This window comes from Bufo bufo, chromosome 3 (assembly GCF_905171765.1).
Source record: "Bufo bufo chromosome 3, aBufBuf1.1, whole genome shotgun sequence".
NCBI lineage: Eukaryota > Metazoa > Chordata > Amphibia > Anura > Bufonidae > Bufo > Bufo bufo.
In genome coordinates, this window is record NC_053391.1 from 180,552,369 (window position 1) to 180,575,627 (window position 23,259).

General features: G+C 42.3%; 1 protein-coding gene across 1 annotated transcript in view; it reads right to left on the reverse strand.

Moving 5' to 3' along the window:
* SYTL5 (synaptotagmin like 5) overlaps nucleotides 1-23,259 on the reverse strand; it is a 169,380-nt gene that overhangs the window by 60,171 nt on the left and 85,950 nt on the right. Inside the window, exons 8-12 of the mRNA XM_040423794.1 lie at nucleotides 21,362-21,511; nucleotides 18,560-18,710; nucleotides 14,776-14,896; nucleotides 7,507-7,613; nucleotides 2,120-2,200 (exon numbers count right to left, since the gene is read on the reverse strand). Of these exons, the coding sequence (XP_040279728.1) occupies nucleotides 2,120-2,200; nucleotides 7,507-7,613; nucleotides 14,776-14,896; nucleotides 18,560-18,710; nucleotides 21,362-21,511 (610 nt within the window). The remainder of the gene's footprint in view (nucleotides 1-2,119; nucleotides 2,201-7,506; nucleotides 7,614-14,775; nucleotides 14,897-18,559; nucleotides 18,711-21,361; nucleotides 21,512-23,259) is intronic.

Genomic DNA, 23,259 nt, shown 5'->3' on the forward strand with positions numbered 1-23,259 from the left:
ATAAAAATTTGTAAAGATGTCTGGTAACAGATGACACCTCTTGATCCCCACTTTTCTGCAGACATACAGTAGTGTTACACAGTATAATACCGAAGTGTTGGTGCCACATATTAGTTTGTTCCACCAAAACCTTTGCACACTGCATTTCATAGGACCTTGGTGCCTAGTAACAGAGAGTAGATCTTATAGTATTATAGTATATTCTACTGCTTCTAATGCTTGAGCAGAACAGGAAGGGGTGGTAGAGAAGAGCTTCACTGACACAGAGCTTCATTCATTTTACATGTTCTGAGCCTCAAAACGAACCATTTTCTCAGTTATTTCGACCTTGCTTGGCTGTTCACTTACTTAGCACAGAGGGTAGACTAGACACCTTAACAAGATGAAGTTGTCTTATCATTACAGCAATAAGTAGACAGCAGTGACAGGACCAACTGAAGATCTTACAAGAATATCTGTCACTCTTTGTGGTTTTTGAAGTCTTCATTCAACATCCATATACCGCAGAGGTGAACTGTGAGGTACTCTCAGAGAATAATGCTGTGGTACTTCCCATTCTTACTGAGTCCTGCTTGACATTGTGTTGTAGAAGACTATAATAATATCATGATCCAGACTGTCACAGGCATCTACAGATCATTAGACTGCTCTCGAAGCTGAGACTACCTGAACAAAGCGCCATTTCTTTCATATTATCATTAACTCTTGACTTTACTTGGCTAATATTCAGAAAAGATAAAATAACATGGAATCGACAATTTTATATATATATATATATATATATATATATATATATACAACCTGAAGTTTTCAATTACCCTGATTAGAAATTACACACAAAACAAACTTACATAGCATGTACAAACTAAAGCTGGGGAGTAGCTACAGGGGGTACAGAGGCAGCAGTCACACCCGGGTCCTATTTTCTGAGTGAGCCCTTAGCCATCGGCCTCATAAACTCAAATAATATAGGTGTCACAGTTGTATACATTGTGGATATAAGGAAATGAGTTATTTTGGAGTTCTAGGCCCAAGAGAGGTGAGTTGGTGTATGGTCCATTCACACGTTCGCAGTGTTTTGCGGATCTGCAAAACACTGGGCTGGCACCCCAATAGAAATGCCTATTCTTGTCCGCAGCTGCGGATCGGAAGTTCGGGGCCGCGGCCCGGAAATGCGGATGTGTGCTGTCCGCATCTTTTCCGTTCCCATTGAAGGTGAATGGGTCCGCACCTGTTCGGCATAATTAAGGAACGGATCCAGACCCAAAGTGCGAACATGTGAATGGAAGATCCTATCTGATGAGGATGGGGCAGATAGACACACATACATATGAATAAAATGAGTGCAATTCAAAATAATCCATATATCCAATGTTTAGGTATGTCTTAGTGCTGCTGTACCTCTTGTGATTGGCACTGTAGCCACTGGAAAGAGATTCAATTTGCATAATTTTTTCAAGGCCTATAAGACTACGTACACCCCTTCTAGGCGCTCTCCATAAGGAGAACTAGTTCCAGCCAGATCCTGACAAAGATTTCTCACTAGTTAAGCCAGTTCTCTCTACTCTGCACTGATGAGGGACAATCACCCAAATACAGCTGTCTGCAGATGGGGTGCTGGTTTAGCTATAATCCTAAATTGTCTCAAGGCCCATTTAACAGGTTGAACATTGATTTATAGGATAGTTACTTTCTATCTGGTTGCAATAGAGGTTCATCTTTCTTTTCTTTTTAGAAATAAAGCTAATTTGCATACCCGTTTCCCTGATGTCTTTTGGGCACTATCCACAAGAGAAAAAAGTACCACCTGGATCCTGCTCATATTTATTTACTGTGGAGATCTTTAGCATTTGTGTGTGAATAGGTCGACATGATCACAAAAAGGTAAAAAATGTAATGCTTTGTAATATAGTTAACTTTATTCTGCTTGGTTCCCATACCACCATTCCCTGACCTTCTCGAGTGAATATGATAATATCATAAAATATATCACATTCACTTGTAAATATAGTGGGCTGGGAACCGACTGCCAGAGAAAGGTAATTGTATTAGAAAGTGTATATGTCATCCAATTAGCCACAAGTACCTAAAACTAGCACATCCCCAGTCCTTTACTTACAACAGAATATCCACCTCGTAAACTGGCTGGTTGGTATGGCACTATGTCTGTAAAATCCTCTTCATTTTCATCTACATATTCCTGAAAAAATCATATACATACACAGTCAAAAACTATATACATATACAGTCAAATTCATTTAATCAAAAGGCATTCTTGCATGCAGCAGCCATAGAAGCAGACCTTGCAACTGTTATGGGAATAAGGGTGAGGGGGGCCTAGCACTGAACTGCATCTGCTGTTCCAGACATAGATTTACTGCATCTTCCATCACCCAACACTAGGGGGAGCTCAATGCAAAGAGACTATCTACAACTTTCATTATACAGTAACTGTATAAATTCTTATGCACTGAGCACCCCCTAGTGGTGGCTGCAGGCTTCCAGTTTTGTAATATATACGAACAGAAGCAGATTTATCTATATATTATGGCAGTTATCTGGTACACTGAGAAATATGGTGTTCAGTCTTGCGTGACAGATTTTCTCAAAGCTGAAATGAATCAAGGTAAAAAAAATCATATATGGCTCACATACAGTTCCGCCAAACTTATGTCCCAGACATATTCAACTGTGATGTCTAACAGTTGCATATATCTGCCATTGACTTACTTTGTAAAAAAAAATTGATTTCAAATTGGAGGGGAAATTGAACATTACAAATGACAAGCCATCCATGTAATGCACAGACATGCTGTGTCCTACAGAGCAAGACACTCTTTGTAGATCCTTAAGTCACCTCAATTTACTCAGAACTGCATAAAAGAGTATTTGCATATGTGTTTTCTAAACCAATACCCAATTTTAGTCAAATCTACAATTAAATAATGAAATGAACAATATATGGCAAAATGTAGGATGAAGAATTATGTGAGCTTGATTTCTATTAACTTACTTGAAAAATCTATTATACAAACAAGTCTTGTTTAAGAGGGTTCTTGTGTTTCATCAAATGGATAGGCATTTGGTATCCTGTATGCAATTTCTTCTCGCTCTTATCTGAGCAGAATACACATTAGAGCCAACTGAGAAAACAGTATTAGTTTTCCCAGTTCCTGGCTCTCATTTGTGCTAATTTGCTAACAGTGAATATCACAGTTTCCCCAACACTAGCAGACCGTGAAGTCTAATAGGAGAAGTCGTATCCTGCAGCTCTGTTAATGCTAATCAATAGTGTGAACATTTGGCTTCTTAATCTTGCATGAGCCAGGGCACCGCCTGTTGCAATTGGCTATGCTTCCCTCTATATAAGATCACAGAGGCCTAATAGGATAGACTTTTTTTTTTTTTGTACTTTGGTGGAGGAGAAAGCACATTATAGTACACAGTGTTAATGTGCTATGTTTATTACTGAAAATGTGTTAAAATGGCCACAGATGCAGCAATGAAAGTTAACAATCTGACTATAAAAGACAATCATTAAAGGGGTTCTCACGGCTTTTACTATTGATGACCTATCCTCAGGATAGAGCATCAATATCAGATCGGTAGGGGTCCAACACTCGGCACCACTGCCGATCAGCTGTATGAGGAGACGGCGTGCGCAGTGAGCACGTGCCGTCTCTCTTACTGTCCGCTGCAGCTAACAGGAAGAGAGACGGGAAATGGCATGCATGCACTGCACATGCCATCTCCTTATACAGCTGATTGGCGGGGTGAAGAGTGTTGGACCCCCGCCAAACTGATATTGATGACCTATCCTGAGGATAGGTCACAAATAGTAAAAGTCCGGACAACCTCTGTAATCTTGTTACTATGTTTATAGAGCAAAGCAATCAATTCCAACTTATGGATTAACCTTATTATGGCCAAAACACTTACCAAAAGTTTATGCCCAAATTAGTACCTCTTTGGAGGATGTTCAACATTTTCTTTCATTTTTTGAATACTGGGTGACCAAAAAAACTGTAATTGTGGCACTGTTAATTTTTTGTTTTGCTGTGCGCAGCACCAACGCAATATGTGGCAGTACCCAAAACCTTTACCAAGGTATATTTCTTGAAATAAATCATATTCAAAAGAACATTGAGAGTGCTGGATCATCTTACTGGTTCTGTACATGACAGACCTGAGGACCATTGTTAAGTCTCTGAGTGCCCTCATGACCTATGGGCAATCCATGATTGCATCACCAAGGCATTGATGGGGTAACAGAGGGAGTTCCTATGTCTGTCTAGTCACTTGGATACAGTAGTCACTAGTGATCCTGGCATGTGACGCGTTAGTCAGCTGAGATTGGAGCTAGCTCCTATCCAGGCCATTGCAACAGGGTTTCTGCTGTATGTTACCGATGGAGCGCATTCAGCTCCTGAGGCCACCGCCGTGCTTTACATATATAGCAGATTGTGCTAACGCCTTTGTTTTGATATATATATATACGAAAGATGGCGTCACAGAGTGTTACAGTAAATCTAGCTGATAGTATACAGTTTGATCTGTTCAATTGATAAAATGCTGTTCTCCTTAATGTTTGTTCACATAGAAGACAAAATGGTATTCAAACATATTTCTACTAAGAGTATGTTCATAATAAAGAAACAAAAGTTCACAGCTCACCCAGGATCCAGGACGCATGTAAAATATCCCTAGTCTGAAAAGGAGGAGGCAGGCACAGATGTTACTCAGACTCGGCCATGGGGGTGAAAACCTCAAAAAGTGAAGTAGATCCAGCACCTATCAGTTAAAACATAAGTTTTACTTCTATATTATTAAAAACTCCACGGTGTCCTCTCACTTACGCGTTTTGCACATAAGGTGTTTAATCTTATGATTAAGAGCAGTATACATAAAACACGTAAGCAAGACGACACCATGGAGTTTTTAAAATTTTAGGAGTAAAAGTTATTTTTAACTGATGGGAGCTGGATCTATTTGAGTTTTTAAAGAGTTTTTAAAACCACACTGTGGCTTTTCTTTGTAAATTTTGCCACTAAAATCCATGCAGAGTCCACTTAAAATCAACCTCTAATTCTGCCCAATGGGAAATTTGCTCTATTGTTTATAATCTTCAAGTATTAATATTGAATTTTAAATCTGCATAGCATCAAAAAAATGCAGATCAGTTATATAAATCTAAATTATATATCAGTGGATATTATGTCACTTAAAATATGTATTGACTTCAGTTCCTAGTTTTTGTGGATTTTGATGACAAAATGGTGTCAATGTTTTTAAAAGTTGATTTCTCCTTTAATTAATAAAGAGTAAACCCTTAAGACACACTGTTCCGAATGTGTCAGTAGATACACTGGCCAACAGCTGAGCAGCCCCCTCACAACCTTTTTAGAGCAGAAGATTTGGAGGTGTAAGCCTCAAGGCTTCTAATAAACAGAATTTAATGGAACTTGGAAGAAACGCAGATCGCACAGAAAAGGCCCATCTGTATTTATTTCCTGCCATGAAGAAGAAGGCAATCACATGTATTTCCAAATGTGAACATTTGGAAATAATGAATACAGCTACAAAAATAAATAACAAATATTCAGTTAAATTATAAAATATAATAAAGTATAATAAAGCTAGGCAAACCTCGCCCCAAGTCTCCATAAACACACAATACATGGTCCATCGAGCCATTATTGGAGAGGAGGACAGATGGCTGCTGCTTATCTCCAAGAAAAATAGTAGGATTGGTCAAGTTAAAATTTAATATGGCAGATCCTGTCAGGCAATTCTTATATACAGGGTGGGCCATTTATATGGATACACCTTAATAAAATGGGAATGGTTGGTGATATTTTTGTGGCACATTAGTATATGTGAGGGGGGAAACTTTTCAAGATGGGTGGTGACCATGGCAGCCATTTTGAAGTTGGCCATTTTGAATCCAACTTTTGTTTTTTCAATAGGAAGAGGGTCATGTGACGTAACTTTATTCTTTCATTAGTTATTTACAAGTTTCTCTTTGTTTACAGCCATTGACATGTCGCCGAGGTTAACATGTGAGGAGCGGATAGAAATTGTGTTGATGTCTGGTGAACGCAGTAACCGGGTCATTGCAGCAGATTTCAATGCAAGACACCCTACGAGACCACCCATCTCCCAGTCTACAGTTAGCAAACTGCTTTCTAAGTTTCGTAAAACTGGTTCAGTGTTGGATTTGCCCAAATGTGGACGCATGAAATCTGTCTCTAATGAAGAAACATCAGTGGCTGTCCTAGCTTCATTCAGCAAGAGCCCACAGCGTAGCACTCGCCGCATGTCACTGGAGAGTGGCATTAGTCGAACATCCCTTCGGCGGATATTAGCTACTCTCAAATGGCACCCTTACAAACTCCAGCTACTGCAGCATCTCAATGAGGATGACCCAGATCGGCGCACTGAATTTGCAGAATGGGCAAAACAAAAATTGGAACAGGACCCTCAGTTTACGCAGAAGATTTTGTTCAGTGATGAGGCAAACTTTTATGTGAATGGTGAAGTTAACAAACAAAACCACCGCTATTGGTCTGACACTAACCCACATTGGATAGATCCCTCCAAGACTGTTGGAACAAAAAAATTGATGCTATGGTGTGGTATATGGGGTACAAAGATAGTGGGGCCATTCTTCATCAATGGAAACCTCAAGGCCACTGGATATGCGAAATTGCTACATGATGATGTGTTTCCCTCTTTATGCACTGAAGCTGGCACGTTCCCTGAGTTTTTCCAGCAAGATGGTGCACCACCACATTATGGGTGTCAGGTCCAAGCATTCCTAGATGAACAGTTTCCTGGAAAGTGGATTGGTCGTCGTGGGCCAGTTGAATGGCCCCCAAGGTCTCCCGATCTGACCCCCTTAGACTTTTATCTTTGGGGTCATCTGAAGGCAATTGTCTATGCTGTGAAGATACGAGATGTGCAGCACCTGAAACTACGGATACTGGAAGCCTGTGCTAGCATTTCTCCTGCGGTGTTGCTATCAGTGTGTGAAGAGTGGGAGAAGAGGGTTGCATTGACAATCCAACACAATGGGCAGCACATTGAACACATTTTATAAGTGGTCAGAAACTTGTAAATAACTCATGAAAGAATAACGTTACGTTAAAACCAAGCACACCATTGTTTTTCTTGTAAAATTCCCAATAAGTTTGATGTGTCACATGACCCTCTTCCTATTGAAAAAACTAAAGTTGGATTCAAAATGTCCGACTTCAAAATGGCCGCCATGGTGATTACCCATCTTGAAAAGTTTCCCCCCTTACATATACTAATGTGTCACAAACAGGAAGTTAATATCACCAACCATTCCCATTTTATTAAGGTGTATCCATATAAAGGGCCCACCCTTTACATTACATTGTCAGTAGAGTCGGTTGACATTGGGGAGATTATTCAAGAGGAATACAGTTTGAGTTTACTTTGCCACTCTGTCTACATTCTGTAAGAGATTAATGTTCAACTCACCAAATTAGTGTTCAATCCCCCTGGAACAGATCTGCTCCTTATACTTCCTGTTTCCCCATTCCCCTCTGGAAACTGTCTTCTGAGATCCATCTCAGACCGACTGTGATCTGAAAATGATTGTTATACATTATTATCTACCAATAGTAAGCTCTGTGTAGGTCAAGTCATTGCAAATTGGTATGCATCCATAGAAATTGAGACAATTAATTGTTAATTGTAAGTTCACACTTCACACTCCACACTCATATCCTGGTTTTCTGTATGATTTTTACATAATCATGGCAAGCTGACATAATTTTCTGTTATTCTCTGTCAAGGAGACCTTTTGATTTTCATAAGGGTAATTTTCACACCAGAATCCCACAGGATTCTACCAAATAGTTTACAGTGGGTTTCTATGATAAGAACCATTGTGGGTAGGGCCAGGTTACTGTCACGTACCGGCAGGACAGGTAGTGGATCCTCTGGACCAGAGAGGCGATGGCGCGGGTTGTACTAGAGGACCGGTTCTAAGCAGTTACTGGTCTTCACCAGAGCCCGCCGCAAAGCGGGATGGATTTGCTGCGGCGGTAACTACCAGGTCGTGTCCCCTAGTAACAACTCGACCTCTCTGGCTGGTGATATGGCGTGGTACACAGGGAGAAGGCAAGAGCGAAGTCGGACGTAGCAGCGGTCAGGGCAGGCGGAAAAGGTTCAAAGGCGAGTGGACGGTAGCAACGGGTACGGCAACAGGTAAGGCAAACAAACATAGAAAGGAACGCTTTCTCTGAGGCACAAGGCACAAAGATCCGGCAGAAAGCTGTGGGAGGAGAAGGTATAAATGGGCAGTGCACAGGTGCAGCCTAATTAAGTCAGCACTGCCTCTCACAACCTTAACCCTTAATAACCCCTTTGGACCAGGCACCAATCACCGGTGCACTGGTCCTTTGAATCTAAGAGTCCCGGCGCGCGCGCCCCCTAGAGAGCGATGACGCACACACCGAGACGCTGGAGTGCTGCCTGGGCGCTTCCGCTGTGAGCGCTCCGAGGCCAGCAGGGGACCCGGAGCGCTCAGCGTAACAGTTACAGTATGTGATGGTCAAGTTTCCTCGGGTTACCACACTGAGGACGTAGAGTCTTCCAACCAACCTCTAATCTTCAGCCCAATATATTCTGTAGGACCCTCACTTCCAAGAATGTGGGGAGTTGTGGGCTTGGCTGTCTCCCTTAGACTGCAGTAGAGAGTTGCGTGTGCTATGAAGCAGCTGCAATAGTAGATCAGGTGGGGTCCAGTTCGCCCACCAACCTTTCAAGTGAAACCATATTATCATCAAAGAAGAGGGTAGGGAATTGATCCAAGTAGCCGTGGAAAGGGGGAATTAAACATCAGGTCTATCTGTCCTGGATAACAAAACGAGGCACCATAAATGGGACTCCTTTCATCTAATTATACCATTGGGTTTACTTCTGTAACTAGTCATGTGCTTGCAGAACGTGTATCCTACTTAAATCACAGAACTAGAGTAACAATACATAATTACAATGTAAAACAAGAAATACATGGATTGCTGCAAGGTTGTCTTCGCTCACGAAGTAGCACAAAAAGATATGAATGTCTAAAGAATGAGAATAGGTTATGGTTGTCTGATGTCAACATTTCTGATATTTTTATTAAACCTGAATATAATCAGTGTATCTTTTTAGCATTTTTAAATCTTTTTTTGCTTGTTCAGATATTGCTAGTTTCTAATGGAGACATCAGCAAAAAACAAACAAAAAAAAAGCAGATGTATGTGCTTGTCATGTGGGATTTCAAAATGATTGGGCTTTGCCACTAGAGGGAAGCTGCAGAATAAGAGTTATATAGTGGAACTAATCAAAACCTCTATGTGAGACAAAGCAGAAATACTGTATTTTCTACATTTTGCAAACAGTTATTAATAAACAAGCATACAGTGCTTTCATGTTCCCTGGCACTGCATATTTGTCATGCTAAAGGATTGTGTTTTCAAAAACTGTGTTTTTGTGAGTGGTTCTTTTAAAGAGGAAAATGTGTTCGAAAAGATGAAACAGTATAAGTATTAGGTTAAGGATGTAAGGTGAGTGCCACCTTACGAAGAATGCTGTTGTTGTACCACTGATATGATACTCTGTACTGACCTGTGCTCTGTCAGGAGAGGCAGAACAGAGAAGAGAGAGGTGCCAGTCCCTTTGCAGTGAGGAGCAGTGACACGGCTAGCACATGACCCACTCAGTAGATGGAGTGGCCATGTAAGCATAGGGTCAGACACCATGTTAGTTAGTGATGAATGAGCTGTGTGTTGTGCATTCACACCTCTGCACCAGGCAAGGCCAAAATACAGAGTCTGCAGGAGGAGAAGGAATCTCCCTCCTGACTGTATGCTTTAAAAGAGGTGCAGCAAGCATTCAATGCCTGAAGAGAGGCCCAAACTCATAAGGTAGCCCGGAAGGCCTGTGTGTGTAAGCCTGAGTTGATGTCCCTGGCTGGGGATGTAAGATATCGGACACCACAACTGTGATGACCCAAAGATGGAGACAGACACCAAAGGCAATGTAGAGCAAGTGTGGGAGGACAGGGAGTCTGCCTCCACAGGTGTCTCACTGTAATGAATGAAACAGCTGCAGCAAGGTGGAATGTACCTGCAGATGAGAAGGTTGCAGCAGATAGCAGCAGGTAGAACCAGCTGCAGTGAAAATGACTAGCGTCAACGAACATGAGAGTAGAATGAGCTTCTATCCTTACCAAAGTGACAGGTGAGGGTTGGGTCCTTGAGAAAGGAAGAAGTAGGGTTAGTGCTGCTGGGTTTAAAAGGACCCAACACCCTGGTCTGTATGTCATCCCCTAGGAACAATGGAGCAGAGGGAGGACTAGTGCCCAGGCAAGTGTGACAAGTGGATTACGGAAAGGTCTCTAAGTGTCAAACTATGGTACTACAGGCCAACACATCACCCTTGAATCAGGGAGATCCCCTTGGGACTAGGAACTGTTTAGAGAATATATATCTTTAGAAATATGCTTCTACGTGAAAACTAATACTTACTGTACCTGTGGACTATAGACGTGAAACCACTAAGTGTATCCTAAGTCTGCCCTCACTGAGAGACTGAAACCAACAAGTGTAATGTGCCTAAAAGAGACTGTAATGGTACTATTTTATGCCTTTATATTGAGTGAAATGTATTGTAAAGTAAAACTGAATTTGCTGAAAAAATTCACCTCCACACCATCCAAAGAACCTGTAAGGTGTGTTCCCATGCACTTGCACAGGGCTACACAGTAATGACTTTGGTTGTGCCCTAATGATAATGAAGATGGTTGTGTTGCAGCACACAAAATAATACAATGCAGTGGTCACCAAATATCCATAATTGTGGGTTACATTCACTATCATAAGTGGTGTTTTAGCAGCACACTTGCAATCTTAATGTCGCAATGGCAAAGTCTCTGTGTAGGCCTAGTCTATATTTATTTCCTTTTCGAAGGAAAAATAGTCCTTTCAGCCCTTTCCTAAGAAGAACATACAACGCAATGTGAAAACATATCTTTCAGACACTGTGAATAAATGTCAGGACTGAATACCATCTAAATACAGCCCTGACATCTTTTTCCCAATCATATGGTCCCCGCAGCAGAAATATGAAGATGTTGCCTACACTGTGCTGATGCCAGCACAATGTGTACGATTGGTGACATTACCGACCAGTGTCTGCCTAGCTGCTCTACTGAGGCCCAAAGACAAGAGGTGGTAATTAATTAATTTTTTATTCTCCAAAAAGTTCCTTATATACCCTATGGTGGGGTCAGAAAGTCATATGCTCTGTGTAAAGGATGACTGCATTTCAAAACACTACAAAAAACGCTGTTTGAAGGAGGCCTAATAAGAAATAGAGCTTTTTATTTTTAATACATAGTTCTAAATCCCTGGCTTCCATTCACACAGCCATAGAAATAAATGAAAATTCTGGCTTCCTGGAGAAGCTACTGCAACTGTATTCAGTAGCAGCTACTGTATTTTTCAGACTATTAGTCACATTTTTTCCTTATAAAAAATCCTGAAATCTGCTGTGTCTAAAGGCGCATTTAAACGAGCTGTGAGAAGGCACAAGGTGCCATAGTAGACAATAGATACGTGTCACCGAGGTGCCTGGCCCGGTGAAATGAATCAGTAACGTTTTGTTACTGACACTTGTTAGTAGTATTTTAGCTGCTCGCTGCAGCTGATCCGGGCCGGGTTTCATTGGAGTAGTCAAAGAGCAGGGTGGGATGACTACTCCAACGTATCCAGACCCATTCTACAGACGTGTGAATGGACACTATGCTTGTAAAATCGTTTATGTCAAGGAATACATTCTCGTTTGTCGGCATTGAATTGTGGCAATAATGTACAGGTACTTTGTGTGATTTTTTTGGCGATGTGAACGATGTAAAAGCAGAGATCTGTAATGTAAACTATTCTTCATTAAGTGAGCAATCGATCTCTAGCAAACTTCCTGTATTTTTACACGATAATCTTTGCATGAACTTTATGAAATTATGGTCTGTTATGAACTTTAAATTGCTAAAAGAAATGAGTCGTTAATCGCCTAATCAATTGTCCACTTGTTTAAATCCGCATTAATAGTCAGGATTTAAGAGAATCTGAATGATAGTCAAGACTCCTGGCGGCACTACTACAGTAGTGCTATACTGCAAGCAGGATAAAAATGTGCTTTTATGTGATGTACTAGACATTAAGCCCGTTACAATAACGGGCGCTAGAACAGTAGTGCATAAACATTAGTAGGCACTGACTGATGGTGCTGAGACCGCTGGCACTGTGACTGGTAGCTCTTCCTGAGCTAGTAAGTGGTGACTAGCTGCTTTGATGTCTCCCATACACAGCACACAGAGAGAACAGGAGATCCTGCTCCTGTTTTTCTGCAGCACACCCTCTGCAGCATGAATTACATTATAAAGTAGTACTGAGCAGTCTAGCTGTGAATTCAGCACTGGGGTAAGATAGGACACTTGCTAGAGCAGCAGCATCTCTGTGTGTCTGTGTCTCCCTCCAGCAGCTCACTCTTTCTCCTCCCCGACTATCTCCATAGACCTTTATAGACAGAATTAACACTGATCCCTTAGTAAGCTGATAATCTGTCCTGTCTCTCAAGACAGATTTTAGCAGCAAACTGGGGGTGACAATATATTATACAGTTCATTATATTCATTTGCATAAATGATTCATGCAAAGTTGCTGAAAGTGCATAACATTGCCTATTTAAATATCATTCTGGATGGCTGTTCGTCCCATTGGGGGGAAGCCATGAAAACATAGTAAAGATTTATTACTAATTTTAGCATCAGCTGCATACATCTGTATGCATCTCCTTGGTGGCTACTGTAAACAGCCAGAATTTTATTTTTCTCAAGGGCTGTGTGAAGGAAGCAGGTGGCTTGGAGCTGAGTATCAAAAGCTCCAATGCCTGTAAACATATCATATGAAATTAACCAACACTGAATTTTGGACCTATGTAAATTAAAAATTCTCTATGTGTCTCCTCCTTCTCAATCTGCCTGATCTCTCCTGCATCACCAGCAGTGGCTGGTTAGTTATTCCATGCACGGGGGATACAGAAGGAGACAGGAGGGCAGAGTATTTATATACAGTATACAGTACAGATGTTCATTCGGCAGTAGTGAGGGTAAAAGTAAGCCAAGTGACTTCACAGTCAGCACTACCCTGTACTGTGAAGGCGGATATGGCTTAGCAATGTTCATTAAGAGTGCTGCTAAGGCTACTTTCACATTTGCGGCACAGTTTTCCAGATCCGGCATTGCCGGATGTTACCAGAATGCCTGCCAGCCCCATTGACTATAATGGGGTCCAATGGAGATCCGGCCACTACCCAGAAACAGTTTTTGTCCGACTGATTTTGGCATTCTGGAACAGTTTCCGGAACAGCCTGCCGGAGAGCTGTGACGCAAAAGTGAAAATAGCCTAAGGGGAAACTTTAAAGCAAGTTTTCATATAGAAATGTAAAAAAAATCAATAAACAAAGTATATTAGAGAAACATTTCTGATCACTGGCCTTACACATTAAAAATATATAAAAATAAATGCCAGTTACACTTTGGGCCAGTTCACACAGAGTTTTTTGGTGCTGATTTTGCTGTGTTTCTGCCTCTATTCATTTCATTGGGAAGCAGCACTTGCTTTTTTTTTTAGGCTAGTTTCACATTAGCGGCAGCCTTCTCCAGCAGGCTGTTCCGGCGGGTGAACAGCCTGCCGGATCCATGCTGCCGCTAGTGAACGCACATGTCGTAGTTTTATTCTGGCCGCGCCTCGGCATGTTTGCACTCGGCACTAGCGGCAGCATGGATCCGGCAGGCTGTTCACCCGTCAGAATAGCCTGCCGGAGAAGGCTGCCGCTAATGTGAAACTAGTCTTACACGTGGAAAAAAAAAAGCGTGGCCACTACATAGCGGGGCAGGTTGAATTTTCAGCTTTCAGCTCTGACTACTGTGTTGTTTCCAACACCAGTGGCTGCCGAAAACAGCAGATCTGTGGGGATGCAGGTGTTGGAGCCACCAACAATCTAATACCGATAACGTACTGTAAACAATGCCATTTTTTTTCAATGAAATGCATGCAGAAAATCTGCAGTATTTTTCGTAGCAGCAAAGCGGATGAGATTTAACAAATCTGACCCAAACAATGCAGAAAATTTGAGCAACAAAAACTACACATAACTTGACATGTGGTTAGGATTTTAAATTGGAAAAATGTCAATTCATGTTGCGGTTTTCTGCCACATATTTCATAATTTGCAATGCAGAGGGCAGCAGATCCACAGCATTTCCACAATGAATTCTACAATAATTCCCACAGTATTTGACCACGCCTGAAGAATCTCATCAAATAGGCTTACTTTAAAGGTAAATTATTGATATTGGTTTTGGGTTTTAGATCAAAATCTTGATGCGCACCCTATTTTCATGCCTGCTTCAGATTGTGGAGAAATTACCATATACTCTCCTCAGAGGTGTATGGTACAATTCAGTATTTACGGTTTCTTTAATATTGGTATGTTGTGCAGGGCACATGGTGGCAAAACCAATGGTTGGAAGGGTTCCTAGACCATCCACAAACAAAGGTCAATATGGACAGATAAAGATTTATATGGGAATATGAGCTACTAAAAACCAAAGTACTCTTGACATTCATTTCATATATTTCCATCACACTAAAGGGTGTGCAACATTATCCATATAACAGATGACATACATACCAGATCCTATAGATACTCGAGATAAGGTCAATGATGGAGTGCCAGAACCACGTCTTTTATGTCTCTTTCCTATGTCCTCAGGTATACTAGAGCTTATTTTCATTGCACTTCCTATTGAATGCTGAAAATAAAAAAAATGTAAGTAAAAGCACCTTTCTTTTGATATTTAAGTCAGTTAAATTTTTCTAATACAGAGCTTCAAATCTCCTGTCTATACACAGAGTTAAAATTCTGGGTGCCGACAGACACAATTAATGGAAGCTTACTGGATACTGTGGGTTACAGGCGAAGTAGGAAATCCAGAAATTTTAAAGAATGGTGCGCATGTTTTATGCAACATATGAAAGAAGGTAATTTCATTCAGACAATTTGGGGGTCATTTACAATCAGAAAAAGTGGTCGTGGTGTGGGTCGCGAAAGGGACAGGCTCCGATGCTCTCCCTTGCCCTGCGCTGAATCACGCACGGCAAGGGCTATCTTGTTTACAAGAACACACTGTTGGGCGGAGGCAGTGTGTTCGGTGACGTCACCAGCTGTGATGGGCTGGCTTCAGCGCTGCCCTAGCCGTTTTACAGGCTAGGACAGCCCTATGGAGAGCCTTGTACCGGATCTTCTTATCTGGTATCTCTATGCACTTATCTGGTATCTGAGATTTACATTAAATTAACATATTTTGATTTAATAACAAATTGAAACTTGTGAAAAACAAATAATTAAAAATGTTATGACAACAGAGAGGAGCCAACGCTAACTCTATGTTTACCATAACAAATAAACTTTAAGTGGGTCATTTATCAACTGACATAAGACAGTTTTCTGGCATATTTCTGTAGAAGATTGCGGCACAAAGGTAATTTGCGCCGCAATCTGTGACTTTTCCTTGTTCATGCCTGGTCAATAAAAGAGGGTGTGGTGTGGGCGGGGAAGGGAGTGAACCACGAGGCCTGTCTCATTTATCATTTTCTGTGCCTGTTTTAGGAGTAGAAAATGTTCTAAATCTCTGCCAGCAAGGAAGCTGCCGTAGATTGAGACCAGCGGTGGATGAGCTGAAGTTATGTACGTAGAGGCAAGTACCTCAAAATAACTTCGGTAGATCCACCACCAGCACGGGGGTTATTAAGACCAATGTCTAAAACACCGGTCTTAATAAATGAACCCTTAAGTTTCCAAACAATAAACGCTAACCCTAAGGTATGGTGGCACACAAGGGCGAATTGGGAACTTAAAGTGGCCCTGAAAAAAACTAAAAGTGGCCCTATGTTGTAGGCAGGACTAAACTGATAGAAGATGGGGGAACATAAGTAGGCAGGGCCAACAGAAGTAGGCAGGGACAACAGAAGTAGACAGGGCCTGCAATACCATAGTGCAGCACAAAGTACTACCCCAGCAGAACCAAATACCACAGTTCAGCACAAAATACTGCTGCCCTCTCCACAGTATTCAACTGTATGACCGTCCTGAAGATGGTGGTAATACAGTTGAGTTCAGGAGGGCAACTGCAGCCGTTGAGCATCAAATCATTATGTACCTGCCTGCGGCCATCAGGAGAGCTTGTGTGGCCCCCTGGGCATCCCTGTAGGGTCTATGGCCAATCCGTCCCTGGTGGCACAGTGGATACTGTCCGTATTTGGCATTGATAGTGTCCTAATTAGTGTGGATAGCCAATTATGAACATTATATCCATAGATACATTCTTGGTAAGGTTGTAGAGACATAGCTCCATCAAGTCCAACCTATAATCCTACTGTGTTGGTCCATAAGAAATCAAAATAGCCTATTGGGGGATGCCAAGTGCTCTATATTAAGGGAGATGACATCCCGACTCCAAATTTGGCAATCAGAATAAATCCGTGGGTCAGCATACCATCTCTAGAACTCTAGTACCCATAAGCCTAGTTTCACATCGGTAGCCAAGTGATCCTGCCTGCAGTTCCGGCAGAGAATGCCGGGAATCAGCGGAAAGAACTCTGGCAGGCCGCTCCCTACCGTAGCAGCCTGCCGGAGCCTCTGCTGCAGATGTGAGACTAGCCTAACTTTTTATTACTTATTAATACTTTCAAGAAAGACATTCAGGCCCTTTTTGAACTTGTTTGATAAATCCGTCATCACAACATCCCATGGGTGCGTTCACATCAGCGATTCTCGTTTCTGTTGTTCTGCTCTGTTAGGGGAACGAAAATAACGGAAGTCCCGGATCTAGCACGTAACTGACATGAATGGAGCCGACAGACCATATTGGCCATAATGGGGTCAATATGGGTGTTTGCTTTTTGATGGAAAAAAGTCAGATTCTGCAACGGAAGCCCAAATTGGAGCCTCCAACGCAGATGTTGGCATGGCCTATGGCAGAGAGTTCCATAGTTGAACTGCTTTTACAGCAAATAATCCAGTGTATATTGATACACCAATTAGCGACACTAACCATGGCACCTGCCTACCTTAGGGTTAGGTTTTGTTGTACAGATAGTTAAAGTTCATTACATATAGTTAGAACCAGTGAAGCACATGCACGTCAGAATTAAATAACATTATTTCATACTTAGCTTAAAATATTAAATTCAATTATATTATCTCATTTTATAGAATGCTTGAATTTCCTACTTTCCTTGCAACATATACATTAGATCCAATAATAAGACAGCACACATTAAACTCCACCTAGTGGCAGCTACACACAGCCAGAATGTTAACATTTCATTCTGCATCTATTAAGGAGATTCAGAGCAGAGAAACTGAGCTCTGACTGTGATAGAGATATTAAGAAATGAATCACCATTGTGGGCCAATGAGGTAATGAGAGAGTGAATGTACAGTAAATGCTAAATGAAGCAAAAGGCATCACTTACTTCTATTAGCTACACATGCCCTAATATGACAGATGTGTCCACCCTTCCTTAGCTCGAATTTGGTTAAGTTCTTCAATTTCTCATGAAACTAATTCAATACAATATCATGACATGCTAGCAAAACACTTGAAAGACTGCAATTCACATCACGACCACTAGATGTCCACAGACAGACACATATAGGAGAGACATCGCCTGACAAAGTATTGCAAAATCATGTTCAGTTTTTTTTTTTTTTTAACAGCTGGTCATCTCCCACCATTCATCCTAGGATATTTTAAGCCAAGAGGAAAGGTAAGAAAGAACATATCCGAATTAGATGAAGACATCGGAGTCGTCTGCAAACACAAAATGTGTTTCAAACCAGGGCAACCTGCAGATCAGTGCAGTTTTTAAATTGACAGCGGCTATATGCAGCTTCATTGTTAATAGAAGTGCAGTTAATCTAAAAAAATGCTCCTACCTATATGTCGGCGTGGTTTTAGTCACACCTCGGCCGTGGCATGCCCGCAACATCTGAGCTCAGCCTAAAGAGTGTCCATTTAAATAAAAACAATGGGGGTCATTTACAATCAGAAATACGCCTATATTAGGCGTATTTCTGGCGCAGATTGCGGCGTAAGGGTTATTTGCGCCGCAATCTGTGATTTTTCCCAGCTCACGCCAGGTCTAAAAAAGTGGGCATGGCGTAGGCAGGGAAGGTCCGGCAGGCCCATCTCACTTACTATTTTCTAAGCCTGTTTTGGGTATAGAAAATGGTCTAAATGTAAGTCAGCAAGGAAGCAGGCGCCTCTACATAACTTCGACGGATCCACCGCAGGGGCTTAGTAAGACTGGTGTCTACAATGCCGGTCTTAATAAATGACCCCTAATGCAAATAATATGAAAATATGATGTAGTCTTACAGCTCTTTAGATTTAGTCAGACAGAACACTCACCGTGAGGCTGTAGTTGGAGGCTACACTTCGTTTACTGGGGGTGGGAGAATTGTGATGCACCACAGAACTTGTGCTGGTCCAGGAACTGTTGCTTTGAGTGGCTGTCTGTGAATTGATACTGCCAGTTGGGTCTAAGCAATGGACACTTTCACTGAAATTATGAAAAAGAACCTATAAAATATCCTATACACACAAACAACAAAATCAATCAGGCTTTTATATGGGCGCTGTAGAAGAATTGTTCTGCACCCTAGGATTGCAATATTCCATATTTGGAATTCTTAAAGGGACTCTCTGTCACCGGGAAATTCACTGATAAACCAGGCACAATGCCTTGCAGGACTAGCTCAGCTGTATGCAAAGATACCTTTCACTCTGCAATCCATTGCTTCATTCTGCAGAAAAGGTACTTTTAATCCATATGCAAATGAGCAGTTAAGTGCACTGAGGGCGAGTCCAACCCACTCTGTGCACCCTTGCTCCTCCTGCTTTCTCTGCCTTCCCCTCCCTCTCCTTCTTGATTGACAAGACTAGGTTCTTACATAGACATATCACCTGGACATGTCAATCAAGAAGGTGAGGGAGAGGCTGGCAGAGGAACCAGGAGGAGCAAGGGTGCACAGAGTTTCTTTGGGTCCGCTTCTCAGGGGACTTGACTGCTTATTTCCATATAGATTGAAAGTATTTTCTCTGCACAATAAGGTCTCTTTCACACGAACGATACGGATTAGGTCCGGATGCGTTCAGTGAAACTCGCATCATTTCGCAAGCAAGTTCAGTCAGTTTTGTCTGTGATTGCGTTCAGTTTTTTCCGCGCGGGTGCAATACATTTTGATGAGTTTTTCACGCGCGTGATAAAAAAAACTGAAGGTTTACAAACAACACCTCTTAGCAACTATCAGTGAAAAACGCATGGCATCTGCACTTGCTTCCGGATGCAATGCGTTTTTCACTGAAGGCCCATTCACTTCTATGGGGCCAGGGCTGCTTGAAAGACGCAGAATATAGAACATGCTGCATTTTTCACACAACGCAGAACTGATGCGTGAAAAAAAAAACGCTCATGTACACAGACCTATTGAAATGGGTCAGGATTCAGTGCGGATGCTATGCGTTCACGTCACGCATTGCACCTGCGCGGAAAACTCGCTGGTGTGAAAGGGGCCTAAAGCAACAGATCACTAAGGCCTCTTTCAGACGATTTTTCCGCGCGAGTGCAAAACATTGTAATGCGTTTTGCACTCGCGTGAGAAAAATCGCTCATGTTTGGTACCCAAACCTGAACTTCTTCACAGAAGTTCGGGCTTGGGTTCGGTGTTGTGTAGATGTTATTATTTTCCCTTATAACATAGTTATAAGGGAAAATAATAGCATTCTGAATACAGAATGCTTAGTAGGTGATCAATTGAGGGTTAAAAAAAAATAAAAAAATTAACTCACCTTCTCCTCTTGTTCGCGTAGTTCCCGGTCTCTTCTTTACTTCTTTAATGATGAGCTGTGGGCTAAAGGACCTTTGGTGACGTCAGATCACATGCTCCAATCACATGGTACATCACTGTGGTGATGGACCATGTGATTGGAGCATGTGATCTGACGTCCTCAATTGATCACCTACTAAGCATTCTGTATTCAGAATGCTATTATTTTCCCTTATAACCATGTTATAAGGGAAAATAATACAGTGAATAGACTGTCACCTAGCAACCATGCGTGAAAATCGCACTGCATCCGCACTTGCTTGCGGATGCTTGCGATTTTCACGCAGCCCCATTCACTTCTATGGGGCCTGCGTTGCGTGAAAAACGCAGAATATAGAGCATGCTGCGATTTTCACGCAACGCACAAGTGATGCGTGAAAATCACCGCTCATGTGAACAGCCCCATAGAAATGAATGGGTCGGTATTCAGTGCGGGTGCAATGCGTTCACCTCACGCATCGCATCCGTGCGGAAATCTCGCCCGTGTGAAAGGGGCCTAAAGCCCTTTTCACACTTCTCCTTGTATTCCCTACGGGACTGCCAGAAATAACAGCATTCTGTAGGATCCCAAACAGGGTGCTAATAAAGTTCCAAGGTGCCATGCTCAACGCCATATAAAATATGCATTATGTGCATTAAAAATTGAAAAATGCTCAATCAAAAGGCACGTCTCAGACTAAAGCTGTCCATAAACATTCAGCAGCTGACTCTCCCAACTCCCTCCCGGCTTCCCCATGCACATACACGTATCTGTGTATGCTATGGTATGCTATGGGGAGAAAGCCACAGCCAAAAAACACCTCAGGGGACAGTTGGAAGCTCCCCAAACACATTAGTGCCTCGACCAAACCCGCCGTTCTCGGCCAAGAAAAGTATAATGTGTATGGCCAGCTTAAGACTTTGATGTGGAGCCTCAAACACGGCTAGGTGGGGCAGAATATCATATCCTTTTCATCAGGCTTAGGGCTCATGCACACGACCTCATGCATTTTGCGGTCCGCAAAAAATACGGATGCCGTCCGCGTGCATTCCGTATTTTGTGGAACGGAACAGCTGGCCCCGTAATGCGGACAGTAATAGGATATGTTCATTTTTTTTGCGGAACGGACATACAGACATACGGAAACGGAATGCACATGGAGTAACTTCAGTTGTTTTTTTTTTGAGGATCCATTGAAATGAATGGTTCCGTATACGGTCCGCCCAAAAAAAATGGAACTGATACAGAAAGAAAATACGTTCGTGTGCATGAGCCCTTAAGCAAAGTATGATGTTGCAAACACTGAGCTGATCTGCATGAAAATTAAATCAATTTGACAGTTACCGAATAGAAATTGGCGAGCTGCGCTTTGATTCAGAGCGGGAGTCAACTTTAAAGCTTGCTTGACTGATTTCATCAACATTGTCTTGGCCATTGTGTAGATACTCTGCTTGGGAAGCTTCAGGGAGACTGTGAATATCTTGTCTGGATCTCCTGTAGAACAATAGTGTGTATAGCACAAGAAAGAAGAATGAAAATATAACAAAATCCAAATATATATACCAGTATTATCAGGCAACTCTGGATGATTAGGAGCCTCTGGTAGCTCCCATAGGGAGAAGATTGCCAGTGGATGCAAATACAATAAGATCTACCAACCATCCACAACCAGATAAAACCTAAAGGGCATCTGTCAGTAGATTTGTACCTATGACACTGGCTGACCTGTTCATGTGCGCTTGGCAGCTGTAGACATCTGTGTTGGTCCCATGTTCATATGTGCCCGCATTGCTGAGAAAAATCATGTTTTAATATATGCAAATGAGCCTCTAGGAGCAAAGGGGCGTTATTGTTACTCCTTAAGGCTCTGCTCTTTCTGCAATTGCCATGCACTCTGAATTTGATTGACAGGACCAGGCAGTGTAAATGTCATCACGCCTGGCCCTGTCAAAGTGGAGAGGGCCCAACATTGCAGAGAAAGCGGAGCCTCTAGGTATGACAGGTACACCCATTGCTCCGAAAGGCTCACCTGCATATATCAAAACATCAATGCGGGCACATATGAACACCTAGTCACGAAGAAACACCGCCAAGTCACGTGGGACGCCACAAGAATACCGCGAGACTACACAGGACGCCGTGAGTTAGTCTTGGCGGTGGAATAGAGGGGACTTTGAACAACCTACCTGCCTCTCGGCGGTGAGATCATCACATACAGCGTGAACCAGGACTGGCCTCCGGTGGTAATGTATATGGTTCCTCCTATACTGTTCAAGCCTTGATATGGACGTCATTCCATGAGCGATTCTCTTGTTATGCCATTTACTCACAAGAGCTATATTGCCTTCACCCATATCCCTACTAGGGATACTAATACTGTGTACCGGTTGCACATCTGGTTTTATTGCTGGCTCCATTTGGTCACCATTTAGCCAGAGACTTCTTTATTAGTCCTGCCCACCTCAGATGTACCACTCCATGCTTCGCTTATCACTTATCACTGTGAATTTTATGTATCATATGCTATTTTATGCTATTGTAGATATTAGTGTCTTTATCGATTTATTGGTGTCCATTAAATATTATTTACATATCCACAGCTGTCCAGGGCTCCCTGATATTTGAGTGCCCCTCTTTTTTCTTCCATTAGCTATCTCTTTCGGAACTGGGTGAGCCTTGAGGAGCGCACCTACCCATAGGGATCCCCCAGGTGAGCCGCCATCCATCCGTTTTTTTCACACATATAAACATGTGACCAACACAGATGCCTTCAGCTGCCAAACGCACATGTACCAGGTCAGCCAGTTTCATAGGTACAAATCTGCTGACAGACGCCCTTTAAAGGTACAGTGTCACCTGGATTTCACTTACTGAGCTATTAACATCACCACATCAGTCTCCACGATTTATATTACAATATACTAGTATTACTGCCCTGTGTCTTGTCATTTGTCTATAAAATCGCTTTTATTAATATGCTAATTACCTCAATAAGGAGCCGAAGGGGCTGTCCCTCCGGCCGTTGGAGCCCAGCCGCGCCCATTACTTCGGAGCCCAGCACCGCCCCACTGCTAATTTATTCACTCCTCTTCTCCTCTTCGCCAACGTAATGTTTGTGCAGCGCTCGTAATCCCGTGCATGCGCCCTGGATACACATGTCAGCGCCCGCACGGTGTCCTGGCATCGGCCTCACAGAACTCATTGCGCATGCGCCAGCTTCGCTCGACCCGCTCCTGCTCCTC